The 20,498-nt window shown below is 39.2% G+C and overlaps 1 protein-coding gene across 20 annotated transcripts in view; it reads right to left on the bottom strand.

Annotated features, from left to right (window-relative positions):
• KIF1B (kinesin family member 1B) overlaps positions 1-17,710 on the bottom strand; it is a 96,855-nt gene extending 79,145 nt beyond the window's left edge. For all 20 annotated transcript variants that reach the window (XM_056330692.1, XM_056330690.1, XM_056330682.1 and 17 more), the window contains exons 1-2: positions 17,384-17,710; positions 11,795-11,982 (exon numbers count right to left, since the gene is read on the bottom strand). In XM_056330692.1, coding sequence (XP_056186667.1) covers positions 11,795-11,900 — 106 coding nt within the window. In that variant the 5' untranslated portion in view covers positions 11,901-11,982; positions 17,384-17,710. The remainder of the gene's footprint in view (positions 1-11,794; positions 11,983-17,383) is intronic.
• Positions 17,711-20,498: the final 2,788 nt, after the last annotated feature.

Genomic DNA, 20,498 nt, shown 5'->3' on the forward strand with positions numbered 1-20,498 from the left:
AGTTTCTGAGAAACTCAATCCCTTTTTCAGGCCCCTTGCTTCACCAAGAGCCAACTTCTTAGGTCATGTGGAATCTTTCAGCTTTCCACAAGTTAAGTATTCTGCAACAGACGGGATATTTTACAAAGTCACCATCTCCTATACCGTTGCTACTGAAAAGGGTTACATGCATTAACTCAAACGTGGAAAGGATGAAAAAGTTGAAGATACTATTTTCTGACTGCAGCGTCTAAAACACTCTTCTGGGATCAAAGGAGCAACCACAATTTGGGTTAATGTCCACCATTTACCTTTTGAACAGAAGGCTGATTAAAAGGCATGAGAACATGAATGCTTTAAAAATACACTCTACAAATTGTTAATTTGGGTGAGGGAGATAAATGCCGATATTATTCCTTTTCTTTACATAAATTACCAATTACCAGAAAATTTTAATAATATGCTTCACCTTAAGGCATAATATGTATATCCATTTTCTATCTTTGTAAGCAAACAGACTAAATAGAATGTGTGAACAGCTATGCAGCATTACCATTTTATTTGAAGCTGTGTATTTAACACCCACTGCCATCCCAGCCTAGAGACACAGCTTGCATTTTAAAAGCTTATTTCTCCTTACGGTTCTACAGCAAGTCATACAGAGCTGCTGTATGCCATCTGAGGTGTCTCTAAAGCAGCAGTCATCCATATATTCCCTGAAGCTCAAGTTCTTTAAACAATTCTTTTTAGTTGCTTAGTTGTTTAAGTTCAGTGGTGGTTTTCTGATACCTGTAACTACAAACATATGAGTTTTACATATCACTGACCAACAGTTTCAAAACAAATGTCTTCACACCAAACAATCTAAAATTTCCTATCATTATGAAGACCCACGTACTTTAACTAATTAGTGTACAGGACAAGTATATAGAAGGAGCAGTACAACCTAATAAAAGATAAGGAGAAAACAGGAGCAAAATTAATGAAGGAACTATAATTTTAGATGTGCTGTATCAACAGTAAGAAAATAATCTACACATAACATTTAGATTTTAACATGCATTTACTTAAACAAGCAACTTCATTTCTTGGCATAAGGTACTTCCACAGTCCATCCTACTTGTTCCTTAATTAACATTTTTCATACCATTCACCATCTGCTTTATCAGCTAGCACAAAAATAACATACACTTTCAACCTTTCAAATCTATGAGATCAAATTCATTGCTAGTTTTTACTTTTCGCAAAAACTGTTACCAAACTTTTAAAATAACACTTCACTATTGAAACAGCACCCATGTATTTTGTGATCTGTATTATTTTGCATATTTAAACTTTTTTGCCTTACAATCCAATCTTGATTTGTTGAAGCTCAAATTCAAAAAGCAGACCTCAAATATGTTATTTATTTTACAATTATAACCTGAGTACGGAACACAACAGAGAGGTGATGCAAAGTTATAGTCTTCTAGGACACTTCTGGAAGCAGTGCTCTGTCTTCTCACCCCTTCCTAAACATATACATAAACACATTCCCACTTCAAGCCTTCATTTCTGGACTTACACTTCCACTCCCAATTAAAACTAACCAAGTCAACAGAGAGTGTGAAACCTACAGAGAAAGAGCTGGGGGGGGGGGGGGGGGGGAGCAAGCAAACTTATACAAGAACAGCCCCCTCATTCCATTCCCATCTATTCAGCCACATCAATATTTTTGCAGACAAAAAGAATGTCCAAAACTACTTCTTAACCACTTAAATGTCATGTCAGATTACAACACTGAATTCGCAGTCCAAAACTCATCTGTTTCCATCCCAGTCAGCACTGCTCCTCAGCACGTTACAGATTTTGCAGGTTAGAAATTATCTGCAGTTCAGTATCTGGAGATGCAAGCAATTCTTCCTAATAAGCTCTTGGAATATAGAGACAAGAGCACAAAGCACACAGCAAGTAAGAATTGGAATTTACTCTTTTATCCCTCATTGCATTTAAAGTCAAGTCACTAGATTCAATAGCTCCACCTCTCTCTGTTAGCGATGAGAGTCGTGTTACAGGGCATTTTGCCACTAGACATGCCACATATTAGTCACTGTAGGGTGCTCCAGTGAGGAACTGACTAACTGCAGTTTGCCCTTCAGACAAACACCAGCAGACAGAATTAACTTGGGCTAAATCCTGGGATTAGCTGATACACAGTCTGCGCTGGAGGGAGGTGACAGACTAATAGATTAATATTAAAAAAAAACAAAACACCAAAACAAAACAACCCCAAAAACCCTATTGAATGCCAATCAGAAATGAAACCCAATAATGCTGTAAGTCAGGTATGGAACTAGAGAAACTAAGCTTCCATCATTTGTTCAATACAGCCTGCTTTCTGTTGTTTACATCTTCCATTCCCATCCATACTGCTACCACATCTGTCAATGCTGAAGACACAAAGCCTCTTTAATTTCTATGTATGAAATAAAATTAGGTTTCATCTCACAAGAGGCTTCACATCAGCCTCAATAATTCTCCCAGTGGTAGCAGTAACCTACACAGAGTACACGTTCCTACCAAACGCCAACTTACTAAGAGGTAATAGCTAGTAAAAAAAGGCACTGTGCTGTCTTCACTTTTCTTCTCATTAATCATTGGTAAAGGAACAGAAAGAAGATTTCAAAAAACATGCGAGTCTAGACAGAACTTAGAAAGGGCTAACATTCAGGGAAACAAATACCAAGTAATTTATTTCTGTGCCTTCTTCAAATTATTTGAATCAATGTAAGCAGTAGTTTCATTTTATGATGTCTGAATAATCAGTTTAACCAATATAAAAGATCTGGGGCTTTCAGAACTGACTCCACAAGACCAAATTAACATTAAATATACAGTCTCTTAAAAAGCATGGGTATGGAAAATAAATCTGCACCATCTGTAGACTGGAACGACAACAATGAGAATATGTTCCTTACCAAGAGCAGGGTGGAGCAGGCATTCTTTATTTGTTGGAATGTGAATAACACCCCAAAGACACGTTTAATACAGGCTTCTTTCCTAGGCATACGTTGCAATCAGATATATGGCTATACTGTTTTTATAAGAGAGACTTTCAGAGTTGTTATTATAAGAGATAAATTAAGGGAAATGGACACTTCCAGCTTGTAAAGCAGTGCTTGCTTTTCAAAGCATTGTTTGCATTTTTCAAATCATTAAAAGGGAAGGAAACCAAGTAGAAGCTAAGAACAGCTCCTTTGGAATTCAACCGGATTCTCTCCCTACTGTGGAATTTCAACCCTGTACTGGGAGAAAGGTTGGATGGGGGAGGGAGTTAGGCTCAACAGCACCAGAGCAAGGTAAATGCTTGCTCACAGAAGCTGCTAGAAAACCACTCTCATCCTCAGCTGCTCTTACAGATCCAAGTGCTATAAATACCATCTCTTCAGCTGGTGTTCTTGGAGAACAGCATGCCAGCAGGCTTTGCACCAAGTGAGAGCTAGTCGAACCATACTGTTCTACCTATCAAAAACCTGAACTAAAACCATTCCAAAACTTCCATTGTCAACTGGTTCCCTGAAAATGGTCTATTGCAAAATATGCTTATCAGGTCTATGCAAGGCTAAGTATGTACGGCTAAGCACTCTGAGTTGAGATGAATTCTTTCCTCACATTTTCTGTTTCAAGGCAAATAAAACAGTATCTCCCTCCACCCCCTGCTTTTATGTGACTACATCTCCAAGAGCCAACAGCCTTCTCCAAAGGCCATTTTGACCTTCAGACACATGCCAACACTACATTAAGAGAACATCATGTAGCACTGGAATCCTGGGGAGTCAGTTCTGCCAGCCTCAGTATGTTAAAGGATTCATGTAGTGAAAATACCCAATTCTTACAGTAGTTCCCATTGACAATTTGCATTTTCTTTACTTCCACTTGCATACTGAAAGGTGGCACATTATTTAAACATTTCTTAAAAAGAATCAGCTCTAAAGCCCTAGCTCTACATGAGCAGGCACTAATTCTGAAGGGGCAGCATTTCTGTTTACTCACCACTGACAGAAAACTTCTCTGGGTTCATTAGTAATATTATCTCTCAACTGCAGTTCTATACTAACTTCATAACAGTTTTTTTAAACTTAGTCCACCTGCTTTTAACATTACCCAGAACATTCTAGCCATCCCATGGTCTTGCTCCAGGCCCACTACTTGTCCATTAAACAAAAATTAATAAATGATAAAAATCATTAAATATTCATGTTCTCCCACTGCCCTGAAGTAATCTTCCAAATAGATTTTTTTTCCCCTTTTTTTTTTTTAAGCGTGCAGAATTAACACTTCTCAAGTTATTTTGATACAACCATGAGAAAGGCTTTAGGAGGAAAACCAAGCACCTAGAAAAACTCAGGTTTTTTCTTCTCCAAAAAAGTATTCAAGGCTTGTAACAAAACATATCAACAGTCAATAGTGTAGGGCATTCAGAGCCAGCGATTAAGACAGACTTATGGACAAGCAACAGAAATCCCTAACCCTGCACAACATTGAGCTCTGATGTTCATGTATAGAGTCTTTGCTTGTTGCCTGTATCCAGCGTTACCTGTTACCCACCTTATGACTCCCACTCCTAGAATGACCCAGTACTATTAGAAAAACACTGGAGAAGCAAAACAAACTCCCCATGAAATTCCACTACTGGAGCACCTATTTAAAGAGAACAGCAATTGTCTCCATTTTCTCTTAGAGACAAACTTGCATTTAAGCCTTCTGTCACCTGTTACAGGACTTGCAACAAATAATGTAATTGGTAACAGCACAGTCAGGAGATGAAGTTGGGCGACCTCTACTATTGTGACTTCTTTCACTTCTCTTTCAAACCAGTTTCCAATTCACCCACCCTCCACACAACACACGATTTATCCTCCCATAAAAGAGCCTGTTTTGATAACACGTCTACCACCAATGCAATGTACTATTAACATATTGGACAAGCATTCATTTAGTTTTAACCCCAGTTATGAGGATTTACAGACCAGAGAATCAGGGCAGGGGTTAAGTGACTTTCCTCCAGTGCTGTTTATTTCCCCAAGACAACCTCATCATGCAAGATACAAGCATAAAAAACTGGAAACACTTAAAAAAAAAAAATAAGAACAAGCTGTTTGCAGAAAAAACACTACACAAGACATCCTTCTAGAACCAATGCTTTTTGTCAGGCACAAATCATTAGAAATGGAGTAAGACTTTTATGTATCTAAAACTCTGCATTTTCAGAAGACAGATGGAGAGTTTGAGATTACCTACAAAAATGAATCCACCTATTCTATACTTCCATTGAAAATGTCTTACATAATAACTTAACCTTTTTTTATGCTCCTGATGAGACAACTACAATGTACTCTTTAACTTGCCTTTAACATATAAAAATAGGTAAAGCTATATAAATTCCCATTACTTTACAGTCTACATGTACACAGTACTAGTCTAAATTAAAAAGTTTCTTGTAAGGACTTATCAGCAATTTAGACCAAATTGTTTCTATGATACAAGTTCCTTTGTGAAACTATCCAAACTATGCTTACAGAATACTACTACAGAAAAAAACAAAACCAAGCTTCTTCTCCTGAAGGCATACACACACACAATAAGGTTTCTCTTCTATTCGGTGTGTCTTTTCATTACTGAAGCAGTTAAAAATTAGGTCAGAAAGAAAAAGTTCAGGAAACCATACTTTTTTCCCCCCCTTTAGGTTTGAGCTTCTTTGAAAGAGGTTACTAAAGTTTTAGAGCCACATAACAACAAAAAAGGCAAAAATTAACAATATACCCATCAATGTATACCAATAAAGTACTGCCTGAATTACTGATGAAGTTACCTTGCTCTATGAACCTCTCAATACTTTTGACTTTTGTATTATTTTTCAAATATCAGCAATTTTAGTATTATATTTCAAATATCAATAGACAAACACACCATAAATCAATAGCCTTTTAAGTTAAGGCCTGCTTTCCCACCCATTTTTATTTTGTTCCAGAACAATCACATAAAGCAGGACACATCTTAGAAGGAAAAAAACCAAAACCACCAACCAAAAAAAAACACAAACAGAAAAGGAATTCAAATTGGATGATACTCTATGAACTTTTTTTTTTAATTTAAATACTGAGGTTTAGACCAGAGCTTTATAAACCTTAGAGAGAAAAAAACCAACCAACCATTAGAAGAAAAATACTTTTTTCCTCAACAAATTAACTCCAGAACACCTTCTGAAGTTTTGCCGATGCCAAGGATGCCTGCCTGAGAACCTAACTGCCATGTGTCTACAGCAGCAGCTGTGACTATTGTTACTGGCAGATGGGACCGCTCCACTGTGCCTGTTTTCATTAAACATCCAATACCTTAAACAGTCCACAAAACAATCCTCCAACATTACCAAGCCACAGAGACTATCACTGAGTTAAAATCCAAATAGGTAATTTTCAGTCCTAACCTGAGGATCCAGTTGCACTCATATCTTTCAAGATAACCTAGACTGTGCAGGCACATTTCTACATTAATATGGTTCATGGCAAAAACCAGAACATACAACAATCTCAGGTGAACAAGAATTTCCGAATTTTCGTTTTACTCTGTCACTGGCACCCACAAGATGCTGAAACCTATCTATACTCACCTAGTGCACAATTAATGTAACATCAATTGCAGAGGACATATTCCAAGTAGGATACTTTATTTCTCTCCTTCATTAATTCAGTTTTCTACACATTTACTTAGCTCTTTAAGAGTAAGCTAGTGAATATCTAAATGCTGTCTTGTAGCTACTAGCTTGAACTTCTGCTTTATTTTCATATGGTTTTATTTATGCATTATTTATTTACATACAGAATTATCAAATCACTTCCACACAAAACAAACCGCCCAAACAAGGAAAAAAAAAAAACCACCAGAAAAACCACAACACTAGGGAAGTCTTTAGGCATAGAATAGCTTAGCTTTTTGTTTCAATAATCCAAGACAGCAGCTGCCAGCATTGTTTTTATTTCTTACATTTTGAAATCTGATACAAGAATGATACAAAGTCTACTGACACACAAAATGCTCTTAAGTCTATAGTTCACCTTCATCTCATGTTATTACACAGCAGAATCTTTTTCCTACTCATCACAAAAACAGTAACTAATTAAGTGGACAGGCAATAAGTAATTAATACATTGTGGGTAAGATATTGTTGTAAGTCATTCCAAACAAAAAAGTGAAAAAGCAGGAGTTAAAGACAAAACATATTTGACCAAGATATACTGCTGACCATGATCTATCTGTTCTTGAATTATTCATTTCAAAAAGCTGCTTGTGAGTTTGACCCAGAGCATGATAAACCACCTACCCAGTAATTTAAAGAAAATATTAAAGCAGATGAATTTTCACATTTATATAAAGACTGGAAAAATTAAACACAGTTATCTCAAAGACAAAAGTATTCTTTCTGAACTTTACATGTTTCAACAATAGGTGAGGTTTTATCAATAAACCACCACTGCAAAAAACAACTTAAAGGTCCACTGAATATGCCAAATATGAAACAGGCAGCATCAAGCTAACATAGTGAGGACTGCAGACAGAGGGATCACCCTAGGGAATTAATTACCAATATGAAAAGCCCTCAGAGCCCACTGATGTTTCCCTTCTCTCACCAGGAACCCTGGCACTGCTGACTACACTACAGGCAATGCTACAAGCACAACTATACCGTGCTTAGGCCTGAATAGGTACGTGCGCCTGAGACTTACGGGCTTATGTTCATATCTACTAGCGACCTCTGTATAACAGACAATATAGATATGCTCATAAGAAGATAACTCCAAAAGAAAACAAAGCATTTAGGTCAGTTGAACCCACTTAGCTAGCAGATGCTTTTGGAAACAATCTTATGTTCTGTAATATCATATCTAAGTGACAATAATAAAAAAAAATAATGGTCATCTTTATAATCCTACTCAGTTACAGTAGGTTTTTGATTAGTGATTTGATGGTGACATTACCTTTTCTTTGGAAAGCATTTTGCATTTCCAAATTAACTGAAGTAGTAAGATTTTGCAGCTTCTAACTTCTCCTGTCTTTAAGAATTCCTCTGTTATCATCTATTCTCCTACCCCCGCTTCTCCAGTTTCCACTGAAGAGCTTTTGGCAGCATCATTCAAATGGATACCATCTGCAATTAGATATGATCTGAGCAGCACAGGCTTTCTGCCAAAATACCAGCCCCTTAATGCAGTCAGCACACGTGACTTCAGCTGGACTGCAGAATTTCATTTTTGCAATGTATTTTAAAAACATAAAGACTGACAATTCTTATAGTGCAAGCTAGTGTATTACTGCAGATCAATACCTTTGCAACCATAAAGTGGAAAAAAAATTTTTGTCTTGTCATCTTAGTATAGTAGCAAAAAAAAAAAGAAAAAAGATACACAAACAGTATGTTTCAAGTACCAATTTCAATATTCCCATATTTTGCATCCTTCTGACACAAAAACAGAAGTCCTAATTACTCAAAATAAGTGCCATTAACATTGAGAGCTAAAAACCTTTGTAAGAACTCCCATTTTCCTGAGATTAAAGACTTATATAAAACTGTATTCAGCTACACTGTCATTTTTTAAACACTGAGAAATGAGAAAGATGGAAATCTACTATGGATCTTGATTAAAGGTCTCGATCTTCTACAAGGAAATGACATAAAAGCCAGATAGGATAACAAGTTAATTCTGTAGAAGACCTCAAGCCCACAACAAAATTACACTTGTTTTGCTTCTAAGGCAAAGTTAAACTCAATAACAAAACTGAGAATAAGCTTTCTAACCCAGGAGGATGCACTGATTTGCTGGCAAGCCCACCATGAATGACAGGCAATCTCAAAAGCTGTAAACAGCCAAATTCACACAAAAGCAGACAAACAAAAGCAGCGTGTCCGGCAGCAACCCTGATTGCTGATTTCTGTGACATTCTGATTTCAAGAATATACCCTATTATGGATGTCAAAACACACTCCTTTTTTCATACATTCAATTAAAAAAAACATAAATGGAGCACACCTGTGATAGACTTCATTAACTGTATCTCTATAGTATTTTCCTTAAAATAATGCGAAGCACCTAGCCCCAGTTTAACTAGGATGTAGTCTCTGCCTGTATCAGCCAATTCATTTACAGAACAGACTTGGACAAATCTATAAACTCGGGACCCACAAAAGATTTGTAGAACAGCTTGGCCAATCAATGCTTAAAGAAGTAAAGTTTAAGTAACAGTCAAAAGCCCTTCTTAGCTACCAGACTTCACACTGTCTCATCAATCCTGTCCATCACAATAGTCCATTAGGCTAAATTCCAAGACAAGGGAACTGTTAACTGTCTTGAAGGCTTAAAATAGTCACTACTCAAGATATCACTAGCCTCTTGGATTTGCCTCCTTTCAACTTGACTAGTGTTCAAATGAAAAAATAACCTTCTCAGAAGCAAGGTATGTAAGCCTTGATCATTTCACCAACACTTTTGAAAGTATGAAGCAGAACCTCCATAGGCTAGAATTACTACTGAACTCCCTTTATTTTGAAATTGCTGCAACAGGCACAAGAGTCAAATACATTGTCACTTTGTGTAGTCGGCTTTTAGTCAACAACCTCAGACATTAATAATGAGTTAAATAATGCTAACTGTGAGCTGCAAAGACTGAGGGATCATGAAAAAGAATCCTGACAGAAACAGCAACAGCACTCAGCCCCCAAACCTAACACGTAGCCTAAAAGCACACCAGAACAACTTCAACTTGAAGTTATGTGCATCAACTTCATTAGGAAGATTCTTTGGAGAAAAGACTTCCGCTCAGGTTTTTTCCCCACCAAACAATTCCTTATTCATATATTTTATTAGATGATCTTCTTCCACTCAACAAGTAAAATTACCCCTGTCTGCTGCTTCCTTCTGTATTTCTCCTCTAAGAGGAAAATACAGGGGGAAAATAGCCCACAGATTGTAAAAACATGTAACTGATGATTCCTTTCCCAGTCTGTAATGGCCCCTGATGACTTAAACCTGACCATCTGTCATATCACCCTTCTTGTATCAGAGCCACAGGACTCAAATAGAAGGCTACAGATTAGAACATTTCCAGAGCACAAAATATAGCCAAAGCTGTGAAGAAACTTCCAACTAGGTAAGTCTGGTAACATTTTTCTCCTTTTGAAAGCTGATGCAGTTCCTTAAAAACACACCTTTGTAGTGCAGCCCTAGCATTCAGTAACAGAACCAATGTCTTTTGACACTGGTCAAGAAAAGGAACCACATTTCAAACTCAGACAGCTTGCCAGAGATTCACTGGTCACCTTTGTCACTGTACCACAAACAAGCAGCTTCCACAGGCTCCTGGAGTTCAAAAATCTTAAGCATCTAAAATTACTGCTGTCATGTCATGACAGCAGCAAGAAAACCTATTACAGTGGCACCAGTAGTGCTGTTGTAGTTCACAGCTTGGTGGCATTTCTGTAACAAATGCCATCTAATGAAGTCTATAGTTCTTTCATTCTGCACTGGTTTGGTCTGAAAGTTGGCAGGCAATGGTGGGATACAAGCACCTGTTTCTACATGAGATGATTTCTAAACATCCCTCCGCACCAAATTAAGTGGAAGTTTTGAGATCAAACTAAAACAAGTTTCTTTGGGCAATATTCCACATAAGGTCTGAAGATAAGAATTTACTGCACTGAAAAGCAAGCTCTCTTCTATATGATGCCTCTCTTCCAATGAAACCATAAATACTGTATATAATTTAAGTGACCACAATCAGGACTTAAATTCCTTTGCAGAAGCAGGCTGAAGTACAAGCTTGACTAAAAAAAAAAAAATTAATATGGAGGAGCTTGTATGAAACTTCCTTTGTATTAACAAGCATAAGTAAATACTCAAGTAATTGACAGCAAAGTAACTCTGTGTTCTTGGAACCTTATTTCCTATAGCTATATAGACAAGATGACTCTACTTGATTACCTAACAGTGAAAAACTACTGTAACAGCAGCAGTTTATAGGTAGAGCTATTAGTCAACACATGAGCAATGATGCTGCAGCAAATGGCATCAATACTGTCTTTACCTTAAGAAGCAGGTAAAAAATAAAACTAAAAAAATAAAATAAAAATCAATAAACGGTGTGCCCATACTCATTTTCTCATAAAAGAGTCTTCTCCTCCAAACTACACCCACAACAGTTAAGAACCCTAACAGTTCTAATGGGTTAGAAAATGAGATGATTTTATGTAGTTTGCTATTGTGACATTGTTTAGACATCTGATCTATAAAGCATAAAACATCCTTTTCTCCTCAACTTTCTCACTCAAATTATGCTCCTCAACAAAGGCACAGAGTGCAGAATAAGCACACCAAGAACTAAAGCACCAGGCCCAAGCAGGAGTTACACCACAACAATTCGCATGTGGTGGTCTGCAATGTCTCACTGTATCTATCAGTCTACACGATATTCGCACACACTTAATAAAGTTAAAAGAAAATTTTCACCTTGGTATTACAATCTTTCTGTAGAATTCTCAAGTCATCAGAAGCAAACACCATAAACTGCATCAAAATCAAAATACTCATCATTCAGTCAAAATTTTTATTCAAATTCAGAGAACACCCAGTATGCAACAACAGTCTCAGAAGAGAGGATTCCCTAAAAGAGTAATTCTATATAATATAATGGGCACGTGTTCAGTTTACTCTGACAAAAAGAAGAGTGTTAAGCAGGAAGGGAGAGGCGAGAGAAAGACTCCCTTAGGAGATTAAAAAAAACTTACTGGTTGAGTTGCCTTGCATCTGGATGATACATTTGGATTCTTTGCTGGTTTCTCGAGAATTGAAGGGCCGGACCCGAACAGCCACCTTCACTGAAGCCCCCGACATTCTGGTTGCTTGTATTACAGTCAAGAAATTGAAAGCGAAGGGATCAAGAGTGTTTCAGGTTAATCCTTCTTGTTGGTGTTTTCTGAAGAGAAAAATATAATTTAGTTATTTACAGCTATTGCGTTAAAGACGTTGATACAATTAGGGAGGTTCAAAGTTGTTTGATTACTTCAATTTCTGCTCTGCAATCACCCCCACCCCACCCACCTCCCTGAAGGCTGTCACTTCAAAGACAGAACTGGAAATACACTTAACAGCACCAGTACACTGTCTCCTTAGTCACTTCTGTCACCTGAAGCAGCTTTTTTGAAGTGTACAAACATATTTGTTTTCATTACTTGGTTTTCCTCCCAGAAGGTAGGGATACCAATACCAAAATGAAGACCTGGTTGCAACATGTGTTAGGCTTAACCTAACAAAAGTTAATTTTAGCAGTAAAGATACAGCTACTTAGATTTCAGCATGAGGTAGCTAACCGTATACTACATATCTAGGTTCTCTAGCTGTCAACCCTTGCTGTCACAACACATTAGCAATAACATTAACACAAGCGTGATGGGCCATATCACACTGACTTTCAATACACACACCATTCCAGAGAAAAAGGTGTATCCAACAATTTTAAAGAACCCTTTGCATTCCTGGGAAATTCCTCTTCACAAAGGAAATAAAAACTCATTTCCTACTCTATATCTAGTGATTAAAGGACACAGCACTCTAAGGAAGAAGAGGAATTAAAGATTATTGCCTTCAGGGTAAATATTACTACCTATCTTCAGAAAATGTTCACTAGTAAATTCATCTTCATTATCAAAATACTTGTTCAAATCCTACTGCATCCAAACGATGAAGCATCCAAACGATGAAGCACTTGAGTTAGCAGGAAACTATTCCAAATACCCACAATCCAAACTTCAAGACAGATCTGAGACAGTATTGAAACATAGGGTTAATAAAGATTGGTTCAATTGCATTGTCCTCAAGGAACTTTTTCCATTAGAACAAAGTTTTTCACTTGGTCTACAAGTAAGCAGTTTAACTACTGTCACAGGAGTCAGTACTGAAGCTAAAGATGCTCAAAAAGCAGTGAGATTCAAAGAAAAAAGCCATCCAGGTCTAGTAAAAAGCTACCACCCTTAGCCAGGAAAACCTCCACGGCACAGACCCTCAGAACCTGGAAGACTATACTGAGAACAAGATGACATGGTTGATTTATCCTTGTATTTTAAACACCTGCTACGGCCACTGCTGAAGACTAGATGAATCTCTGGTCTGACTCAATGCAGTCATTTCTATCTTGAATCTGAGGTAATGTGGGCCGAACTCTACCATGCACAAGTCACTATGCATGGGCCAGAAATCTTAACATCATCTTTTCTGGTTAGCTACACACCACATATCTAATGAAATGCTCTTTCCATGGTTGTAATCACAGTGCCACAAAAATACAAAACTACTAGCAGATCTCAAGTAGCAGCATTTCAGCTCTAAATTAAGTTCTACAGCTGGTAAAATTACTTATACATGCTTAATTCAGGTTATGACACAACTTCACACAGTACAAGAAGTTCTTAATAAAACTGCATTACTTCATTAATGCCATCCCATGGTAAAAGGCAGACACTCAACTACTCCAGGTAGAAGTAATTTAAAGTGTTCCTTATTTTAGAGGGTACGCAAAGCATCCCATCAGACCAGAAGAATAGTAATGCCTTTATGAACAAGCCAACCGAATTTCAATGTCAGTGGTACAGAAAACTGCTAGAATAATGATTCATGAGACAGCCACATAGTCAACTTCAGATTACTATAGGATTTTAAGAAATTTCACTAAAAACTTAAACACATAATAGAGCAAAGAAGTAATGGGAATAAATTTGCATGCTCTTCAAAGTTTAATGGAGATTCTGGGTTGTTTTAGAGGACTGCTTTACTCACTCTTGCCAAGAAGTGCCTGCTTTTATATAACAAAGTGTATCAAACACGCAGCTTCATTATAAACCTTCTTCTTTAGTATCTGCTGTGCGGAATTTCTGCTCTCCCTTCTTAGCATGACCCTTGCATAAGTACCTGTGCCCTCCCATGAAAGCTAAGTGACCAGACTAATCCTGATACATCCCAGACATACTACTTAACTGACCCTGAATACTGCTACTAGAAAACAGGAATGTTACTGTATATGGCCACTAAACATTCTGTTTCTGAGTGCAAAAATCTGTTATTATCAAGTTCATAGTAACACAGTTTATAACTTGTCAGATTGCAAAAAAAGTTAAGTCAGTGGAATTTCATAGGGTGTAGCACATCACAGAAGCTCTAACTGACAGTGGCTTAGTGGTTCTCATCTTTCTTTTCCTCATCTAGACATATTAATGTGCAAATCATAGTTTTGTCAACTTTCCACAAGGACCAATGAATACAGGTTAGGCCATTAATGACAGGGATTTTTTAATATTTTTTTAAGAAAACAAAAATACAACCAATGTGTTCTTATAATATTATTTATGAAACAGAGAGCTCATTTTCCCTTCTTACTGAAGAGTCCCACAAAGAAAAATTTTTTTTCTGATGTTTTCACAGAAATACCTCTCAGAACACTACATTAATTTCTGCAGGTAACTAGTATATCTAGGACACTGGCAAACAGAAGATGGAGTGAAAGAATCATCTACTTAAAAAAAAATAAGTAATTCCTGAGTACCTCTGAACATCATATTCACAAGATTAAAACATGAAAAGCACATCGCCAGTCTCCATGTGTACTAGCTATAAGATAGCCTTCTTTAAGACATAGCTATGAAAATACTCTTACAAAACAGATCACAAAATCACCAACTACAGCATAAAAATTTAACTGCTAGATTTTTGCGATTACAAACTTTTCCAAACTCTTAACTTTTGCGCTCAAAGAAAATCGGATGTGGAGCAATTTTAAATCTCATTCATTCTCAACTATGCTATTTTTCATAGCTGAAGTAAGCAAAATGCCTAATTGTAGTTGCACACGGATTTTAGATGTTTTGAATATAGTCTCACTATGCAAGATTTAATTTTCATTAATAAGAAAATTAACCAAAGCAAATATATCTTTCCAATCCATAAGTTTTTGGGGTCTTGAAGGATTTTCCCGCCCCCCACTCATCAGTAATTTTAACTGGTTGGAACATTTTAGAAAGGTAGTATTGCCCTCATCATACAGAACAATAAAATAAAGTGAGACCAAGTTGCATAGCTTCACAGATAATAAACTGCAAGTAATTTTTCAGGGTTCACATTTCCAGTAGTATCAGTTACTACTACAAAACACTGTCTATAGAGTGGTAAGAGGAGATGTAACTTGCAACAGAGCAAAACAAAATGTGCAATACAGTCTGTGGTACAGATTTGGTCAAACAATCTTTAAAAAGAAAAAAAAACCACCCTGTATTTTATATTTTCATTATATACTTACTTAGAAGGCTGCCATCCATGCTAGAATGAATCATTCTGCTAACGTCCTGGAAAGAATCTACTAGCTATGTATCTTTCAACGTTTAGTCCGTATGATTCCAATCAGGAACCAAGTAAAGAAGGGAACTGCATGCTTGGGTCTTTGACATGGTATACCACTGGCTCTAAAACAGGTGGTGGATAATATTTGAGTTGTTTAGTGAGCTCCATCAGCACAAAAGCAAATCCTACATATTAATTTCACACTTATTTTAAACTGTTATTAAAAGATATCCACCATCCACCCTGCGAGTCACACAGTAAGGCTCAATATTAAAGCATGTCATTAAACAATCTAAGTATCTTGTCTGTTTTCTGTTATTCAAGCTGACAAATCCAATGATGTTGGTCAACCACCCTTCACAATCTTAAAGCACTTGTAACTGGATTTGGACTTTCACACAAACATTTAAGGAAACAAGCTCTTACTTGGATCCTTGGATGTATTTGAAAGTTCTGACAAACCAGTTTTTAAGCAAGGTCAAAACACAGAGCATACTGCTGTTTTTTGAAATAAAGTTACAAGCAGAGTAGGGATTACGATGCAAATTATTATTTATATATTCAGAGAAATTGCAACAAGTCCAAAGCAGTTACAAAAATAACATCCAGAATCCATATCTCTACAGTGAAATAAAAAAAAAGAAGAAAAGAAAAAACCACCACCACACATCACAAATGAAGAAGCATCACTTTTATTTAATGTAGCCAGCCTTGCATTGTGTTTGCATAGGTATGCCTACCAGAAGATATGCTAACTTTTACACAAAAAAAATTGCTTGTAACTTAATCGGTACAACAACTCTAAAGAAAGAAAATGAACAAGGGGTAGAGATTAGTATATGGAAAGTTAGCAAAACAGCTGTTAGGAGCAGCAGGGATTTATGAACGAGAGGACCCCAGCAAATCCAATTTTAGGTCCTCGACTACGGATCTGGTAGTGATGACAGTCTGATATATCAGCTGAACTCATACACTTCCAATTGCTATCTTTGTACTCAGTGAAGATGCCAGATAAAACAGTGGTGCAGAACTTGGCGCGGCACTGAAAACCTGATCGTATAAGCATATGGCTAGTTACCAACATGCCAATGTACTGGATTGTGCCATGACAAAAAGAACTGAGCTAAGAAGGAACTGGAAGTGAAGAGAAATATACTTTAAAATTTAGTGGGAACAGATTTTAAGCTTCAGAGAACAGATACGAACCCACCATCTGCTTCTGGTGAATTCTAGTTCTCCAACCTCAATTTAATACCCATATTCTGCCAATGACCCCAAAACTACCAGGCCTGTCATCCCGTCTCCTGACGCCTGCCTCCTGACTCCGCTCACAGAGGATTGTCAGATCATCATCTCAACATGGCTGCCTCAGTAATTGTTCTGTACTGAATCCAGGGACAGAGCCACTACCCACAGGTCCACAGAAAACACCCTGAAAACCACAATCCTTTCGAATTCTTGCGTCTTGCAGCTGGCTGAGGCACTGTGCCTCTCTCCTGGACAAGCAATTACCGCCTCCACCTCATCTGAGCTAGAAAAGAGAGAAAGGACGGCGAAACGCGGCGAAATTCGCGACCCACGCAGCGGACGGGATTCGGACGAGGAAAAGGACGGGAAACGGCCGCACCGCCATAGCTCGCAACGCCTGGGGGAAAGGGGAAGGGAGCGTCCCAGGGGACAAGTATATACATCGGGCAAATGAGGAGGAAAGGCCGAGTCAGGCCCCACGCCCTTGTACCGCTGCCCTGACAGCTCCGGGCCACCCCGGCCAGCCAGCACTGCTTGCTGCCCCCGCCACCTCCCAGGCCCCATCCCACCCGCGGCGCCCCCCTCCCCCCTCGCCGAGCAGCTGCGCAAACCGGCAGCCCCCGCCTTCCCCCACCGCATTACGGCATCCACCCCACCCCCGCCCCGGCTGCCAGCCGGCCCGGTCACCGCCCCCCGGCCCCCAGCGCCGGGCCGAGCTGCTCCAACGCAGACCACCCCCTCACCTGGGGACGCGCGGGGGTATCCGCAGGACGCGGGCGGTGCGGGGCCGCCGACGCTGTCAGCAGCTGGGGAAGGCGGCGGGGCCAGGGAGGCAGCGCAGCGCGGGGCGGAGCGGAGAGAAGAGTGCGGCCATCCCCATCACGCTTCGCCGCCCCCACCAAGACTGGGAGACCCCCCCCCGCCGCCAGGAAGGGAGCGACAAAGGCGAGGGAGGGCAGAAACGGGGAGGGAGGAAGGGAAAAGACAGCCCGCGCCAGGCAGAACGAGCGCAGCGCGCCGCTCCCCTCAGCGCCGCTCCCACACTGACAGGATCGCGGTGCCCCGTGCCCAAGCCCGCCCTCAGGGAGGGGGGGACGCCAGTCCCTCCAATAGCTGCGCGCCGGTGCTCCCGTCTCCCTGGATTCCACCAATCGCCAGGCGCAGAATCGGCGCGTGCCCGCCTCCCGCCGTGCCAATCACAGGCTGCCACAGCCGCGCACCAATCACAGCTCGAAAATGCCCGTCCGCAATGACGAGCCTCACTCCTCCCGCTGAGTCAATCCCTCCGCCGAGCCTCGGTGACAGAGTGAGTCGGCTCTGCTCCATCCCCAGCCAATCAGAGCTCGGGATGGAGGCCGGGTCGCCCCTCTTTCAACCTATAACGAGCGCCGTAACCACCTCGCCGCTGGGCCTTAGTGTGTGCGTGCGCGGCGCAGGCCAGCCCGCCGCGCGTCCGTGCCGAGGGAGTGACTGAAATCGAGCATTTGTGACTAAAAAATTCTCTCAGTGTACGCGGCTGGTCGGCGCCCCCGACTGGGGGAGCCCGTGCGCGTAGCTAGGCCTGCTTGCCGAGCCGCGGCGGCCGAAGTAGCGAAACCGTTAGCTCCCAGTGGAATTCCGGGTCCTAAACAAGGCCTGACGGTGGTCGTCCAGAGGGGAGGGATTTACTTTCCCTCCCCCCGCTCCAAAAGGTTATTTGAGCAGCTTATTTTTTGTAGATCTCACAATATAAGTGATTGCATTAGTCAATGGTGGTGTATTAACTCCTGCAATTTCAGTAATTTCACACAAAGTAAAAATGGTGTGGCAATAACATCAGCTCTAAAGTTCCTCCTTTCCATTAGTACTTTGATAATTCCTACTGCTAGAAACAGGGTTGTCTTTAAGTTTATAAGCATTTTAAAATAATAATCCATGAAATGCTTTAATTATGTATTTTCCATAGATGCACCATCATAAACAAATTGGATTTAAGCTGTTGAGAGCATTTGGGACCTGAGATTTCAAGGTTTATTTCTGTTCACAGGCCCCTGACTATTAACTACATTAATCTTCACTGAGTCTCTCACGTTCCCCATCAATTTCAGGTTTTGGTGAGAATGAGATATTTATTACTTAGTTAAGTGAAAAGTGGCTTTTCTCCCTAACCCATCTCACTAAATGCACCGCATCAGCAGCTGTGTCGATGGATGCAAAAGCTTAACAATACATGCTTGAACTGTGGTGGGTAGCGAAATCCTGCCACAGAACCAACAATGTAAAAATAGGTGCCTTTTTTATGTCCTAGAAAATACCATTATTTGAATTTTGGAAGAGTTCCCATTGATGGGACATGTGATTCAGGGATGTTTTTAGTGTGGTATAACTGTGCTAACTTCTATCTAGGGCCATGCAGAATTAGGTCAGCTATAATTTCTCTGGAGAAAAAAAAACAACAAAAAAACCACCTCAAAAACCAAAACCAGTTTCAAAAATCTCTGTAAACTGTCAGAATACTGGGTGTGTGCTGTAGTCCTTCAGAGTAACAGACAATGTGATTAATTTTGCTTCAGCAAAGTTGGTGTAGAGTCTCTTCAGAACAATAGTTCCTGCATCACTGTCTTATGTCCAGACTTGGAGAGTACTCAGATAGGATAGATCCAGTATGTTCATTCAGTTGCTTGCTTACAGTCTCTTGAAAAATCTGGAAATGTCCAGAGAAAGTCTGGTTAAGTATTAAGGATGAAAATGGTAAAGGGTATGTGACATACCCTGCATAGCATCACAGAGGTCACTCACTGCAACAGGAGACAAGAGGAAAATTCCCCTTTAAATATCCACATATGGAGTTGAAAAGTGGTCAAGTATTAAAGCAGTCATCTAGCTGGTTGTGATGCCTTTTTAATTATATAACTTAAGCATTTTATCTCCATTTAATTAGACTAGCCTTCTCAATACCATTTTTGAAAGTCAGGTCTCCTTAGGTAATTTATAATTAACTTACTAAAAAATGTACTGAAGTGCAATTCTACTGCAATGTTCTACCAGTGATTTCTCTGTAAAGAAATGTGTCCATTCCCTTATAGGAAAGGGACCCGTCTTACTCCTTTTGTATGTTTCTGATCAATACCATGTAACCCCACAAAACAGCAGAAACAGATTCAACTCCCTGCAAGCACGTGTGCATTTAAAACTAGAATTTAGACATTTCTTTTCAAGAAAATATTCACATAATGAAGGTCTCTAGCACAATAAACATGTCCTTGAGCATTAGTATACCAGAATGAAAGGAAGTAGTAGTACTGTGAAAAAAAAATTTTAAAAACACTTCTTGCATTTATATGGTACAAATAAATACAGCTGGTTATCAGATCACTGAAATACACTACCTGAAATTGGGAAGCCTGTTTAAATACAGGGGAGAGGGTAGGTTTAAGCTAAGCGATAATGATGACTGCTACATTGTAGTGCAGTGCTCCTAGGGATTGTTAAGAGTCAATCTGCTGCTGGCTAAAGCAGCATCCTCATCCTGCTATTAACAGAATTAGGCTGTCCTTGCTGCCAGCAGGGAATAGTTGACAGGGATGTAAATTGTGCTATTACATAAGTGTAGATTGTGATATAATAGAATCAATTGTACTGAATTGTATTGCTGTAACATCAGCACTTGCCCTAGTAAATGCTCTAGTTGCATTCCTAGAGGGCAAGAAGAGACCAACAATACAATCTTGTGACTTCAAATTTTCAAAGAAAAGCACATTTTGCAACATTTATGTAAATTAGTCATTCCTAGGATGAACAAGTCACAGCTGAAAGCCATTCAGATTATCTGCAGATACATGTCAATGTCAAAGATAATTTGATCAATTGATAATTTCT

Source organism: Falco biarmicus, chromosome 3 (assembly GCF_023638135.1).
Source record: "Falco biarmicus isolate bFalBia1 chromosome 3, bFalBia1.pri, whole genome shotgun sequence".
In the NCBI taxonomy this organism is placed as follows: Eukaryota; Metazoa; Chordata; class Aves; order Falconiformes; family Falconidae; genus Falco; species Falco biarmicus.